Source organism: Neovison vison, chromosome 2 (genome assembly GCF_020171115.1).
Source record: "Neovison vison isolate M4711 chromosome 2, ASM_NN_V1, whole genome shotgun sequence".
Taxonomy (NCBI): Eukaryota; Metazoa; Chordata; class Mammalia; order Carnivora; family Mustelidae; genus Neogale; species Neogale vison.
In genome coordinates, this window is record NC_058092.1 from 205,862,370 (window position 1) to 205,879,155 (window position 16,786).

The window sequence follows — 16,786 nt, forward strand, 5'->3', positions numbered from 1 at the left end:
CACTTCTCTTCAGTGAGTTATAGGTCAATCACAGAGATCTAGGCCAACTGCCCCCACAGCACAAATCCCCAACTTCTACCCCCTCCCCAAGTTCTACTCTCTACTCTCTTCATTAAGTTACAGTTATAGGAGTGGGTCTTCTAAGATCATAGCAATGACAAAGAAGCCAATGGGAGAGTGTAAATGTTCCTCTGAGATCCTTTGTATATAAGCAATTTCTTAAAGTCAGTATTTCTAAGCAGTACTTCCTACACCAAAATTAAACAACATCCCTCTCTTGAGTCAGAATTTGCTGGCCCATTTATTTATTAAAATACAGAAGCATCTACAGTTGAAGCTTTGCTTAATTGACTTTCCAGATTAAGCCATGAATTCTATCTTCCTTATATAAAATGCCCATAGCATACTCAACACCTGTAATGGGAATTAACCCATTAATTTCTGTCCTGTCAGATAAGCCACAAGCTTACCTAGAGGTGGTGGGTTTGTGCCCAAGCCTTTTTAATGCTTGTGTTACTGTAATTACATGATTTAATTTACTATACATAAACCAATGAACTGAATGTCAAAAAATTATTTGCATAATGAAAAGTATTTTTTAATGTTCTAGAAAAAGCTAGATAAAAAAGGAGTTGGGACCATTTTATTTAGAAAGTTCTCAAATTAAAGTTAGGCAGAATCTGTGGAAATAGGAAGAGGGAGAAAAATTTATGAAACAATTAAGTTTTTCAAATTTTTTTAAAGGTTTATTGGGTGCCACGTAGCAGTGCTTTTACTCTAAATCTAGGACTCTTGACCATTTTTGAGTTAAGGGCCCTTTTGGAAATTTAATGAATTCCACCCTTCTTTCTAGAAATACAAATGAATAAACAACATAGAATTCTGGTGGGTCCTACACCCTGGCCTCATTTCCTTTTCCCTCCACCCTCCCCCAAAACACATCTCCTTATGGCTCTGTGGATCCTAAGCTTCTAAACATTTTACCATGCTTATACCCATTAAAAAACTAAGCACCATATTAGTGTAGCCAACTAAATTCCATAAGGTTGAATCTTAACTTTGTTAAGACCTTAATGATATTTCAGATGGGTAATATTATCCATTACCTCTCAAGAGAGTTTATTCAACTTAAAAATAACAGATTCCTGGTTTCATTTCTCTTATTGCCTGTGATCCTCCCATATGATTGATTGGTTAGCAATTCCTTGTAGTTCTTTGCAATGCCAGGCTGTAACTCATAAACAAGATGACTAATCAGCCAACATACACTCTGATTCTCAGGGTACAATAAAAAAAAAATCATGCTAGAATCAAAAAAAAGCTCTTGTCTTAGAATGGTAGTTATTTCTTCTCTCAGATTTACTGTTCTAATAAGTAGTCCACGAAGTAATCTATCTTAATAAGGTTTTCCTTCCCACACATTAAGAGTCACACAAAAGCATGGGTGGATAAGAGATGTCAAATCACTTGTTCAAATATTCCCAACACATAGCTTTGCCTTCTGAAGTTCCTCCACTCTAAACCCACCTGGCTTATGAGTCATGAAAATTCTAATCTGCCACTATTGAGCATTTTCACCTCTAGATCATTTTCCCCAGCTGCCTTAACCAAAACCTAGGAGTCATTCTAAATTCCTCCTACTCCTCTCTTCCCCACATCCAAGCAATCACCAGTCCTTCCAGTCAGCCTCCTAATTTATTTCTCCAGTCTGTCTTTTCCTCTCGATAGCTTTAGGTCCTTACATGTTAACTGGCTTCCCTGCCTGCGTTTGGTCCCTAACAATCTATATCCCAGAATAATCTTTCTAAAACAAAGATGTGATCACTTCACTCATCAATTTCAAAGCCTTAAAATGGCTATTTTTCTCAGCTTAAAAATCTTTCAATGTCCCCATTGGACAAAGTTGAAGGCAAAGAATATTGGAATGTCCTTGTGATCTGGCCCCTTCTGCTTCTTCAGCCTCATTGCTCATTGCCTCACCCCGATCTTGAATCATCTGCTCTCTCAGCACACCTTGTTCTTACCTGTATACCTGCTGTCCTCTCTGCTTAAAACAAATCTTTTGGCTCAAACTCCTACCCTGTCCCCTGGTCTGCCTATGGAACCCTACCCATTCAGCTCTAAATAAAACATTACAAGGCCCAAAGTCTCTGAGACAGTATTATGTTTAATAGTTAAAAATTGGAGGCATCTAGGTGCACAATTTGTTAAGCAACCGGCTCTTCATTTCAGCTCAGGTGGTGATCCTAGGGTCGTGGGATCGAGCCCCAGGTTAGGCTCAGCACTAAGACAGCTTTATATTCTCTTTCACTCTAACTGTGCCCCTCCAGCTTGAATGTATATGTTCCTCTCCCTCTCTCTCAAATAAATAAACCTTAAAAAAAATAGTTAAAAACTAAAAACAGGGATGCCTGGGTGCTCAGTTGGTTAAGTCTCTGCCTTTGGCTCACGTCATGGGATCGAGTCCTGCATGGGGCTCCTTGCTCAGCGGGGAACCTGCTTCTCCTTCTACCTGCTCTGCCTGCCACTTACCCTGTTTATGCTTTCTCTCTGACAAATAAATAAATAAAATCTTTAAAAAAATAAATGAAAACAACTTAAATCCTCCAAACATAAAAATGATTTGTTAAATTAAAATGGAGTCCCATGATGGAATATTACACAGTAATAAAAAATGTTTATAAATTTAATGATATGAAAAGCTAAAAAATATGGCTATAAAATTGTTCACACAGAATCATCTCAACCGTATAAAGTACATTATACATTCACATAAAAAAGAGATGACTGGCAGAAATGCACCAAAACAGCAATACTTATCTCTGTGTAATAGGGTTATAAGTGATTTTTTCCCCTCCAGTTTTAAATGGTAAACATGTATTACTTCCAAAATCAGAAAAACTGAAAATATTTTAAACTGTGATGACTTTCCTGGAGACTTCTCAACCCACAAATACACACACACATGCACAAAAACTTAATCATTCCCTCTGATTCAAGTACACACTCTTTTTTGTGTATATCACACACTTTTTAAAAACTTAACCTTCTATATTTTAATTCACATTCATCAGGGAGATGTCTGACAGGATTTGGTTCAGCTTTAATCCCTACTGCCTGGTCTCTAGTAGAGGCCAGTTAAATGTCTATAAAATGAAATTACTTTTACACTGCATGCACTTATTTCATAGAGTGACAAGTATTACAAAGACAAGGTGGCATGAGGGGAATCAGGGAAGATCTGGGGAAAGAGTGCAAAATCAAAGGCATATTAAAAGATGGTGCGTGACAAGAGGCAAGCAGGAAGAGTAGAATAGAAGAACTGGACATGGAGTCAAAAGACCTAAGTTTCCATTACTGCTTTGTCACCTACAAGTCAGATAATTTTCTGAGTCTCAAAACTTCTAAATTAGGAATAATAGTCCCTAATTTACAAGAACACGTGAGGATTAAATAAGATAATTTACATGAAGGGTAAGGCCAGTACTTGGCATTCGGGGCTCCTTGTGTGTTTTTAGCTGTATCTATTTGGAGAAGGACATCAAAAATAATACAACACCCCAAAGCTGGAGTACATGGATTATGACTGTGAGCAAATATGTCAAAAGAAACTCAACAATGTGAACCTCATCCTTTTGATCAGAGAATTCTATAACAGATTTGTAGTTCATAAAAATACAGCATATGCTATCCTTCTTAGCTATATTCTACTATTAATTACAATTGCTTTAGCAACAATGTGGCAAAGTGTTGAATAATCTACCCACAAAATCAAATGCAAATACATAAAAACAGATTCATATCTAAAAATTTTCTTTCAACCTTTCCCCACAATCTCATAAACATTACCGATCTTCAAAAAACCCATTTTTTAAAAAGATTTTATTTATTTATTTGACAGAGAGAGATCACAAGTAGGCAGAAAAGCAGGCAGAGAGAGAGAGGAAGAAGCAGGTTACGTGCTAAGCAGAGAGCCCGATGCGGGGCTCAATCCCAGAACCCTGGGATCATGACCTGAGCCGAAGGCAGAGGCTTTAACCCACTGAGCCACCCAGGCGCCCCCGATCTTCACTATTTTTAATCTCCTACAAAGCTCAGTTATATTTCTCTGGTCCAAAAGAGGAAAGGAAATTTTCCACAGCAGATTGCAAAAGAGAGGTGCTGGGCACATTTACTTCCTGTCCTTTTTAACTGCTGTGTATCTGAAACCCAAGAGCCAGGTCTCCTGGACTTGGAGTAAGGGTTAAATTGTCAGATCATGAAAATGTTTCCTCTGAAGTATTTCAATCCCTAATTAGTCCCCAAACTCTACCATATATTTAAGATAGAAAGCCTTTTGCCTTTTACCTCTCTGCTTTCCAATCTCACATTCTTCAAATGACCGACTGACTGAAATGGGCTACTACAACCTACTCTTTGTCAACCTCTTAGAACAAAGAATTCTCTCTCTCTCTCTCTCTTTTTTTTTTTTTTCCAAAGAATTCTCTTCTTAACATTTTTAAGTGCTATCGTCAGAATTATTCAGACCTTAGTTCTGGTCAGTTTTAGTATTAATAACTTGATTTGAGATGTCAGGAACAAAAGATTACCATGACAGGATAAATTAACTCCACAAGAATGAGTTGATTAACAGTGAGTAGGTAAAGAAAAATTTAAGTCGTTAGATGCAAGCTAGTGTTCCCATCTACTGGCTGCCAAAATCTTTTATGTCAAAACAAGAACTCTTGCTTGCTTTTTGGCATACCAAACCTGCAAACAGAACCATAGCCCAGAAACTATCGGATGTCCATTAAGTCTGGGAACACAGATAATATTTTCTATTTTTACAAATTGAAGATAACCTTTATGACATTACATACATTCATGTTTCCATATTCCATAGACATTTTATAGAAAAATGGTACAATGGCAAATCTGTCTCAAAAATATTAAATATACTATATTGTAGAATAAACAAAACTATAGCACCTTGTGTTTAAATGTTTATTCAGTCATTTAATGAGCAGCTACTGAGTGTCAGCTGTTTGTGAGTTTCTAGACACTGGTTCATTTGTTGTCACTGATCATTAACTGTATTAAGTTACTAAGGAGAGTGTGTTATTTTTTTCCTCTTGTACTTGATCCTGACTTTGAAGTAAGTCTGAATGCTTAAGAAATGAAGATATTTGGCTGCACAAGTCTTACCCACACAAAATTAGTACACAATGTTTCCTTCCCTTCCTGTGTATTAATTCTATGATCATCTCAAATGATATAAAGGCTGTTTGATGCCCATTTCTGTTTCTCTTCTCTTAAGTATCCTTATAAGAGTTCATATCATATATTCATTATTTCTGAGACTTATGTAATAAAACTTCTGGGGAAAGAAAAGTAGGCTTGATTCCAAGGTAATAATTTATGGTATTATTTTCATTTAGTAGTACCTTTCTATTTCAAATTAAGTCAAAAGGCAAATATTAGAATGGTTTCACATTAAGAAATTTACATGGCCAGTATCTGTAAAGAACAGTAAAGGATAGGAAAACTAAATGTAATAGAACCAAAACATAGAAGAAACTGCATACAAGCCATTTACAAGGAATAAGGACAAGCTGTGGAAAATTCCTTGTTAGGCTGGATACTACTGCAAATCTCTCCAGAAAAGCCCCATTGGAAGTGGTGGCTATATTCCCCAACTCTCGATATTCAAACTTGTGACTCTATATGGAATTCTATCTCTGCCAACCACACTGGCCCCTACAGAAACCCAGGTATCATCTTCCGGAAAGTGGTGGTAAGGAGCTTCAAATTAGAGCCTTTGTAGCTCCAGAACTACCAAAATCAACACTGGTAGCTGTTGGGAAATTAAAAGTTTAAGCATTTCTCCCATCACCAATCAAATGTTCATAGAGCAAGGAAAATGCTTATACTCACATTGTTGAGTCAACCATAATCAGAAGTAGGTAGTTACAGAAAGCAGGTAGTTACTGCCTTTCTAGGTCAGGCATCCACAAAGAACCTTTCATTGCTCTTCCATTGCTGCTGGACACATCTTTACAGCCCCTCTTCATTTCCAGATGCCATCAACTAGTGTTTAACTCTGGACTATTGATTAACAACAATACTCCCTCTATTAAACTCGGACTATAATTAGAGGTAGTTGGACAGGCATCTAAGAACCTTAACAGTATCTAATTATCTGAACACTTTGTATACATTCTCTCAAAAGCAAACGCAGAAGATGGGTGCTCTCTCTCCATTTTTTGTAGACTGGGAAAAAGAATCATTTGATAAATGACGTGACCAATCACCAGTGACAGAGCTGTGGCTTTGACCATGTCTTTCTCATTCCAAGCTTCATAGGTTATCCACTATTCTATGCTCCTTTCCATCTCTCTCCTCATAAAATCCACACATCTTAATCAAACTTTTCATATTGTAGAAAACAAAGCCATAATCTTCTGACACTTGTAAATTCAAAACACTTGTAAAACTCACCTGAGCAATGACAAGTTCCAAATGGACAAGTATTGTGCCTTATGTAGCCCTTGAGAAACAGCAAAACAGACCAACCAATGGAGAAAATTATTTAAGTAGAAAATTGTGTTTTACAGAATATCTAAAACATTATATTTGGGGCACGTGGGTGGCTTAGTGGGCTAAGCCTCTGCCTTCGGCTCAGGTCATGATCTCAGGGTCCTGGAATTGAGACCTGCATCTGGCTCTCTGCTCAGCAGGGAGCCTGCTTCCCCCTCTCTCTCTGCCTGCCTCTCTGCCTACTTGTGATCTCTCTCTCTGTGTCAAATAAATAAAAAAATAAAAAAATAAATTTTAAAACATTACATTTATGAGGGTGTACTTTTGTATACATTCACTGCAAGGTCATGAAAATTTTAAAGCTAACTACTTTTCAATACGCAATTTTTAAGTATACAGGCTATAGGCTATATTATTAGTTTTTAGTAGTATAGAAAACCTTCTAAAATTTTCTAACCAATCTGTCTTTTAAATAGAATATAGATAACGTGGTTTTGTTGGCATTCACAGTAACCATGCCATAATAGGCTCTGAAACAGTTTGTGGGGTTGGGTGGACCTTAAGTGGTTTTGCATTAGAGCAGTAGTTAAGAAACCAACTACAGAAAAGTTTCCAGTTTTAAATCTAGATCACACTATCCTTGGTCAAAAGTAAGCATAAACTAGACAATTTATACTATTTCCTAAAAAGATGGATTACACACACACACACACATACACACACACACACACACACACACACAAAGGAGCATAGACTGGATGAAGATTTTACTGGTTCCTTAAAATTTATTATGAATAGGTGTATTTATTTTTTAAAATAATCTGTATTCCTGGGGCGCTTTGGCAGCTCAGTAGGTTAAACGTCTGACTCTCAATTTTGGCTCAGGTCATGAGTTCAGGGTCCTGAGATCCAGCCCCATGTCAGGTTCCAAGAAAAACATAAAGTTTACTTAAAGATTCTCTCTCCCTCTACTTTTGCCTTTCCCCATTCTCCTCTCCTCATGCTCTCTATCTAAAAATATATATATACATGTATGTATATAAAATATTATATTTAATATTATTATATATGTATATGCAATAATAATATTATATATAATCTATACTGCCATTAAGTCATGTAAAGAATTTGGTCCTCTGTTATAGATAATCCCCTAGCAAAATTAACACTAAATTACAATTAACTAGACTTAGGCCAGAAAATATAAAATCTATAGAATTATTCTCAATTTGGGGTGAGGGAAGAAGAGAGGGATAAAGGCAGAGATGCAGAAAGAAAGCAAAACATAATTTGAATTTTTTTTCAAAAATACATAAATTTCAGTAAATAAATAAATAGGAGGAAATATTAACTATTGTTGCAAATAAGTGGTAGTAAATGTTTGGGCACTGTATTTTTCTTTCTCCATTTCCAACAACACAAATTTTTTAAAAGCACTATTTCTAGGGTATATCATAAGGTTAAGTGCAGATTCAGCCCAGTCTCCTGCTTCTACACTACAATGTTAACTGATGTCCTAGAGTTATTATACTCAAGGTATTACAGTGGAGACTTGGCTCTGGAGGCAGATTGCCTGGGTTTAAATCCCAACTCTGCCAGTTACCGGCTGTGTGATCTTGAGCAAATAAAGTAAATGTATTAACTCTCAGTTTCTCTGTCAGTATAATGAGGGTTATAATAGTCCTGAACCTCAAAGGAGTTCCAATGAGGAATTATAACAAAGTGTTTAGCACAGGGCCTGGCCCATAAGTAAATTGTGGGTCATTAAATTGTTACAGTAACCAAAGGATACCTTCACACAGAAAAAAAAGAAGAAGCCCAAATAACATTATACAAAAGTGTACAGTTACTCAGATTGCACTGTATGAAAAATCAGTAATCCATACTATAAAATCATACAGAACCTCCAGTTGCCATTACAGCAACAATAATTAAAGCCCAGCGTTCATGTAGTACTTTACTATGGACCAAGCACTGTGCTAATATGCAATTCCTCACCTGAATACATATGAAGCAAGGAATTATTATTACTCCCATTTTACAGATAAGAGTCAAGATGTATACATAATTTGCTCAAGATTACAAAGCAAGTAACTGGCAGAGTTGAGATGTGAACCTAGACAATCTGCCCCAAAGCCTGCTTCTGACAGAAACTACCCACCCAAACTTAGGCAAGGACTTTCATATATTGGAATTTCAATTTCCTTCTTTAGAAATGAATAGAGCGGGGACGCCTGGGTGGCTCAGCTGGTTAAGCATCTGCCTTCCGCTCAGGTCATGATCCCAGAGTCCTGGGATCAAGTCCCACATCAGGCTTCCTGCTCAGCGGGGTGTCTGCTTCCCCTTCTGCCTGCTGCTTCCCCTGCTTGTGCGTTCTCTTTCTCTCTCTGACAAATAAATAAAGAAAGAAAGAAAAAGAAAATGGTGGAACAGGTATTCTTAAAAGTCTTCTAAACTCCTCTAGACAAAAATGCTATTTAAACCCAAATTTACTACATATAGGAAATATGCTCTGGTCCTTTTACATACCTAGGCTTCCCTGTCTTATATAAATACAGAATATTTATCATTCCCCCAATGCAGTGTGTCTCACTGTTCCTGAGCCCGTTAATGGAAGGTCCATCATCTACCACTGAAAGTGCTCTATCTCCATCTTTATAGACTGGAAAAAAGAATCATTTGATAAATGAAATGACCCAATCACCAGTGACAAAGCTTGTGCTTCTGTCAGCCAGAGAACCTCACTAGACAGTTCTATAACTAAGTCCCTTTGATTGGAGCCCAAAGAGAACCTGACTTAAAATGAATCCTATCTGACACCACTAGTGCTATAGGGAAGTTAAGGACATACATCAGCAAACTAGCCAAACCCCTAGGACTGGAGTTATGTCACTCTAACTTAGGACCTCGATTTCCTTGTTTACAGATAAGAAGCTGTGTTTAGATACAAGTAAACCTGAAGGAAGCAGCCACCCCAACTCAGGGAAGCCAATCAACTTTGTTAGAATTGAGAGAAAGGGGTAAGGATATGTACAGTTTGGAAAACCACATTCAAATACGGTTATCGCTTTTACAATATAAACCACAGAAGTAAAAGCTCCAAAATGATCTATCATGTTGGGTGGCAAAAGAGAGTGAAACAACACTGAGTGGATACGTATTTTACAAATACATATTAAGATACATTAGAGTAGATCACTGTTGCAAGTCCCGTTTAGCTCAGAGTCTGAAAATACTCTCTAGGACGACTTAAGATATTTCTTCCCTTTCATAGAAAAGTGATTTAAATAAATGCACAAACATGTAAAATTCTAAACACAAGACTCAAGGTATTTTATTTTTGTTTCTTAACTAATGTGATATACTTAACACAAAGTCTTAAAATATCCTAACCCCAAACTAAAACACAACAAGGTTACTTCTAATCTGGTTCTAATACTGCTTCAAAACCCTGAAGCTCCATTTTTAAGTGAGACAAAGAAGTGAGACATAAAGTCCATGTAATTTTTCCTGAGGCTAAATATATAAAGCTCAATTTTTAATAAAATCTATCCTTGCACAAGTCTTTTGGCCATCTTTGCCTACTTAATAGCACCACCAGGGGATGAAAAGACAAGAAACCAAACTCAATCCCTTCTGTCTGGCTCTCATTAGCATTGCTGGTAAATGGTTTGCTGAGAAACAATGGGCAATCCCCATACTACTTGTCAATATCAGTTTGGGGGAAGTTTCATGGATTCAATGTCTCCCCAGCCCTCACTTCCAGAGACAATTAATTGAAAGCTAGCTGTATTCAGATTTAGTGCCTAGAAAAAGATAACTGATGTCTACACCATCAGCTCTCACCCTAAAACTCCCACTCAGATTTTAGGTTATCTTCTAAGACTGGACTTGAATAGGGAGCACCAGAATAGTAAGAGGAACCGTTGGAAAAAGAAGGCCTCTCCTACCAAATGCAGCCTCACTATTCTATCCCCTCACCACAAAAATAAGCCCATGGAGAAATTTCAGAAAGCAGATTCCTCTTTTTCCCTACCAAACTAATCCCATCTTGCAGTGCCTCTTCATTTTATCGAGACAAACTTTAGAACGGAAAGAAATACACGTTAATATTAAAATCTCCCATTCCTAAAGGACCCCTGTGAAAATGTGTTAAGATCCTCTCTCATGAAAAACTCTCATACACACAATTTACAAGTTTCATGGAACCCCCCAACCCCAACCTGTCAAGGTTAAAAATCCTTGCTGTAGCCTAGAGAATCATGTGCTTCTCTATAACCCTATCTCCTTCTTCATGGATGGGAGCCATCCCAAACATCACATTTGAAATGTAAAGAACAACAAAATGAAGGTTCCAAATGGCACCTGATACTTTAAACTAACTCTGTCAAATTTCGGTTCTGCCATTTTTCAGCAATGCTCAAAAGATTTATTTCATTTCCTTGACCACCCCAACTGGGTCTTATCCAAAGCCCTCCTCTCTCCTTCCTTTCTTCTCTTTTAACTGATCCTAGAAGCTTAGAGCCAAATCAAATTGTAAGTGAAGGAAAAATGTTTGCCTGAGAACAAAAGCCCCCAGTGAACACTCACCCTCACCACCCCTTTCCAACTCAAGATGTTCAGGACACTGCCAACCGATGTGGCCCTGGGCTGGATCAGAAAACAAGAACAGAATAAGGACACTCCATTCAACCTTTTTGTCTGGGGCACTTCCTGGGTTTTTCACTGGTATTTAACACCAAGACACAAGGCTCATTTTTCATTAAAGTTGCAAGACTTTCACTTTGCCCAGTTTCAAATGGTGTAATTGATCTGCATTGTCTTCTTAAATAACCCATCTGAAGGACACTGCAGCTTTAAATATTTCAGTGCTAGCTAGCAAATAGACTCCATTGCAATATGGCTCTGAAGGTCGCGTCCTATTGTCTCTTTGCTCTAGAAAAAAAACAATGTCTTAGTCCTTCTTTTAGGTAACATAGGAAGGGTTACCCCTAGAATTCCCACTCTTCCAACTTGTTCCCTGAAGGAGCTTGGGAGTTTATTGGAATCTCACACTCATAATTTTCCCAGCAGGGGCAATATGCTGATTGCTATTAATGATGCCAGCACCTTAGTCTCGCTAAGTTTAATTGAGTCTCACATTAGTTTAATTGAGCATATGCAACTGTCTGAAATAGCACCACTCAAGGGCTGTTAACCTCTTTAAGAGTAGGCCCAGGGTAGTTTGGGAGTGGATGGCTTTCAGGAGGCACTCTGAACCCAGGATTGCATAACCTGAAATGTGTAGCTACTTAAAATGACAGGAATCTCAGCCTACTCATCCTGGGACCAACCCAGCACCTTGCCATACATTTGCACCTTTACTTGTCAAAGAAGGTCAAAACAAGAGGTACACACACTGTGAAAGAAAAATATACCAAAAGAAAAAGGCCCTTTTTCTGTCTTATCAGGGTGCTTAAATACGATTCTTCAAACAGTCACAATGTTCCCCCAACCTTGTCCTGGGTACTGGCGCAGCCCCGGTAAATGGAGGCTTTTGAAGAGGACAGGGGGCCTGGCCATCGCTGCCCTTCTTAACAAAAATCAGTGGACGATTAAATGGCAGGGAAGAAGGGGCAAAGGGAGCAGGGTAGAAGGAAGGTGTGTGCAGGTGCACTGGAGCATTACCTGAAATGGCAACAGATTGTTACCATTATCCGTCCGGAAAGCGTTATCCTCCATCCAGGACTTGGAGGTGAGCGGGGCCGCACGGGGGAACTTGGGCGGCGCGATCACATTGCTGGAGAAGGGCTTTTTGAGCGGCGAGATGGGGTTGAGTGGTGAGGGCACCCCGACACCTACGCCCACGCCCACGCCGACAGCTCGGCGAGGGTCCCGGCCCGCCGGCAGGCCGCCCCACGGGTTGGACGGCGCGCTCCAGGCGGCGTTCACACTCTGGTGCGTGTTCCAGCTGGACGAGGCGGACGAAGCGGCAGCTGCGGCCGCGGCGGCTACTGCAGCCGAGGACGAGGACGGCTTGCTGGTCATGATGGGCTGGTGGCCGTACGCCGCGGCGGCACTCCTCTGCGCGTAGGGCGCCTGGCTGGGACTGGCGGGCGATCGGCGCTGCTGCGGGGGCTGCGCCTGTGGGGGCTGCGCCGGCTGCGCTGGCTGCGGCGCTGGCGGCGGCGGCTGCTGGTGGTGCTGGGTCTGCGCCAGGCCGATCTGCGGAGAGAAGGTGCCTCCGAAGACTGGGTTGACGTGGTGCGGGAAGTTCTGGAAGAGCATGGTCCCGTTGACTGGGGTGATCCCCTGGAAGAAGCTGTCCTCCACCGCGTTCGTGGTGCCTGTGGACCAGGTGCTGCCGAAGGACGGAGACAGCGACGCGCCCGGGGCCGCGGGCTCCTGCGGCGGCGGCGGCGGCTGCTGAGGGGGCTGGTGGAAACTCAAGCCCGGCAGGAGCGGCGATTCCATCTGCATCTTGTCGGGGCCGTTGGGGGCCGGCGGGGCCGCGGCGGGGCTGAGGGCCGGCACTGCGCTGCTGTCCTCCGGCTTGGGGGTCTCTGAAGAGAGGGGCGTGGACGGGGCTTCGGCTGCGCTGGGTTCGGGCTGGGGCTGCTGCTGCTGCTGCTGCCGCTGCTGCTGGGGCTGGGGCTGGGTTTTGCTTTTGTCCATCAGTAAATCATCCTGCATGGTTTGCGCAGCTGAAACGGGGAAAAAAGAGAGACGCGTTATTGTCAATGTGATCGTTAATGCCCCCCGCTAAAGCGGGCGGGTGTTTTACTTGAGAAAATCCAGTGCCAGCGCTACTAGCCAATTGCAATGCAAATCCATAATCTCCCATTTAGAAGAGCAGGTCGGGCTGGGGATGGGGGTGGGGGGCGCGTGCAAGGTCTCTAAAAATACTGTGAGAGCGTCTTCACCCTTTCTGATGTCTTGGTTCCTTTTCTGTTTTAAGGAGAGATGTGCTTATAAGACAGAAAGACAGCAATTTCGCCACGTCTCTTTTCCCTTCACCGGAACTCAGAGCGTTCACCCTGCAATGAGAAACTGATTCTGGTTCCTGTTTTTTCCCAAGCACCACCCTCCCCCAGTTATTTGCATACGTCAATAAATACTGCTGCGTCCTTCAGCAAGGTTAAAAAGACACCGCACACGACCCTTTCTTCCCCCTTCCCTGCTCGGCACTTTAAAGAAACAGCAGTCTTATCCCTCTTGATTAGCAAACTGCCTTCTTGCGTTGATAATTGTTTCATTTAGCAGCGGCGAACCACGAGGGAGGAAATCCTTGGCATTTGTTAGGAGGAGGACTCAGCTGCACAATCATTCTCTGGCCTCCCAGAAGCTGCAGCTACTCCATTTTGTTAGGAGACATTAAAAAAAAAAAAAACCCACACCGTTTTTAAAGAGGTAAAAATCTACTGAAACGTTTGTAACCGCTTGCTTCTCGTTACACTCTTAAGGATTAGGGCTTTTCTGCTTATTCTTCAGTCTTCTTGTCTCCAATTCTGCCATACAAGAAATGTCTTGGCTTCTCAGCGGTTCAGGTCTCAACCGGAGCCTGAGAATTTCTCTGCAGCCTGGAGAAATGTTCTGGTTGGATTTGAGGTCAGAGAGAGCCAAAGACAGAGAAAGGCTGACTGTGAGATGGGGTGGGGGCGGAGCTTTAAAAAAAAAAAAAATCCCCCTGAGATTTAAGTAGAAAGTCAAGATACTTTTGGGGTTGCCAGATTTTCATTTTTGAATCCTCCTGATCTGCCTTGGTCATAAGACTCTGGCAAATTTAGAATCCATTCTCTTATCACTGGTATTAGCAATGAAAGATTATGGTTGGAAGACCCTGAATTACCATATGCTAGCAAAAGTGTTAAAAATAGCATAGTACAAAGTCCCAAATTCTCATACATTGTAATTATAGTGCATTGCCATCACTGCTTCATTTAGCCATATAAGGAGCGTATGGTATTTTCCATCTCTCATAGAAGGGCTATATTCACCTCTGCCATACAGCCTGTTTTCTCATTCAAGGATGAAAATAGTAATCACTCAAAATCGGGAGATTTCCATACACATAGTTATCACTGAGTTACCTTGTCCTTTAGAACATGTTAATTGTTTTAAATATATGAATATTACAGTGCTGAGACCCTAAAAGCAAATATTTTGAGATGTTAAAGGAGCTTATGACCAAACATATAATTATTTTTAGATGATGATTCAGTATAATTGCAACAAAGTTATTAATATATTTAATGCAGTTACTTAATTAACTCAGATACTTGGAGAAGCATCTTTCCCAGAACACTTGCAAAAGGACATTCAGAATCACACAGAAGCTCTGCCTTTGGACATTCTCACAATAACTGTTATAAAATAAATGTATTGGAAAATGGAGATGCCACCACTCTTAACTACTAAGCAAAATATGTCAGATCAAGAAATGGGATTAAATAGTATTATTTTATTAAAGACAATCTTTAAAATGGTTAATCTTTAATATTAAAGTTTCATACACAAAATAGTGGGCTCAAGCAAATGCTTCATAGCCACCTAGCTCTCTTCTCTTCCCACCCCTTTTACCCGCCCCAAAACCCAGCCCAATATACCTCACAAATTGCCAGCTATTACCAATAAAACCTACATAAGATTGATTTTAGTTTCCTCAGTTCCCTTGGTCTAAAACAATGGCTTTGATCAGTATTGAAAATATGACACAAAGAGGCAAGCAGAGCTTGAATTCACAACAGCACAAAGTTCTATCGCTGCCAAAGGAAATGGTCATAAAAAGAGACATTTTCATACTTGGTTTAAGCAGTGCTGCAGTAAACCAGCAGTAAACCCAGATTATAAAATCTGGGATCTGAGTTGCTTCCAGTGGGCTAGAATTATCTTTACGATAGCCATATCATCATGGCTGAAATATGTACCTGATTATAATTTTAATATCACTCAGCTTTCCCAATGCTTGTATCAATGCTTTTTGTTAATGCCTTCAGTTTAAACTACATGCTCTTGATGGAAAAATTAATGCTCTACTATGGCAAAAAAGCTAAAAAGTAAGCTGGACCCAATCTTTTATGAAGGCTATAATTAGTATATTTACTGAATTTTAAAAATTTTATCATACCAGGAACACCCATTTCTCTTCTCAACACTGCTTAAAGACATAAATTTCACTTTCTGCATAAATTCACTCTGTCAAGGTCAAGCCCATCTTTTAATAAATAAGACCCTTTTAAACAAAAGGAAAGCAAAAGATTAAGATAACATTTACAATGTTAAAATGCAATGTCTCTCAGTAACTGCTTGTATAGTTTGTTTGGGTGTGTTTCTTTTTTCTTTTTTTTCCTTTTTCTTTTTTCTTATTTACAGCAAAGTCCGAGAAATAGATACCTCCTTCCCCTCCCCCCACCACACACAATAGATCTTCCTTTGCATGCAATCACCCAATCTCAAGTAACAAATTCTTAGCAGCAGTTACCTTTGAGTGTCCAGTTTTTAAGGATCGATAAAATTAAAAACTGTACAGTATTTTATTTTCTTCTTTCAGGTTGATTCTGTGACCGCTCTGGCAAAAGCACTTTGACAACTGTAAGAAGAGAGGGCATGCGCACACAGGGAACTGTGGGGGCTGAAGTCCTTCACTAGGTACTCTGCCTGACTTAAGCACGTTCAGCCAAGGAAAGAAGGAAGCCTCGCAAATACTGATTCCAAGGAGAAGATGTTGTGCCCGGATTACATTATATTTTCCTACCAATCTGAATCACGAATTTTTGAAATGAAAAGGGAGAAAAACAAACGGGTTTATCGGCTTGATTTAGGAATCCAGATTAAAAGAGAAACTGGATTGAAGGACTCAAAATAAATAAACCCAGCAGAGCTACCTTAAATGGTATTAGAATGGTAGTGACTGGGTAGCCAGCAATAGGAACCCTACGGGAGCAAAAAGAGATTGGGGTGGGGAGGGATTAGAAAAGGAGGGAGAACTACAAGAAAAGATAAATACTTAAAATCTGACAATCCCTAAGAGAAACATCTGTAGTATTACAGAATGAAAAATGCCTTAATATTAAATGTGATATTAACTGTGGAGATCAGGTAAAAACAGGCTTCAGTCACAAATTTCTGACATCTTATCCACCAAGATTTCTTTGTATTTGAGTTTTCAATGAAGGCACAAATCACTTAAGATTCTACTTGCTTTGCTCTGAATCAACTCACCTCCTTATTTTACTTGTCAAAATGAAAGTTTACTTTGCATTATTCATACAATGATCAATCAAATAAAATT

At 39.8% G+C, this 16,786-nt stretch overlaps 1 protein-coding gene across 9 annotated transcripts in view; it reads right to left on the bottom strand.

Moving 5' to 3' along the window:
• CPEB3 (cytoplasmic polyadenylation element binding protein 3) overlaps positions 1–16,786 on the bottom strand; it is a 190,517-nt gene that overhangs the window by 142,020 nt on the left and 31,711 nt on the right. For 4 of the 9 annotated variants that reach the window (XM_044240106.1, XM_044240104.1, XM_044240105.1 and 1 more), the window contains exons 1-2: positions 13,419–13,880; positions 12,184–13,199 (exon numbers count right to left, since the gene is read on the bottom strand). In XM_044240106.1, coding sequence (XP_044096041.1) covers positions 12,184–13,188 — 1,005 coding nt within the window. In that variant the 5' untranslated portion in view covers positions 13,189–13,199; positions 13,419–13,880. The other 5 variants (XM_044240103.1, XM_044240101.1, XM_044240099.1 and 2 more) reach the window with 4 other exon arrangements.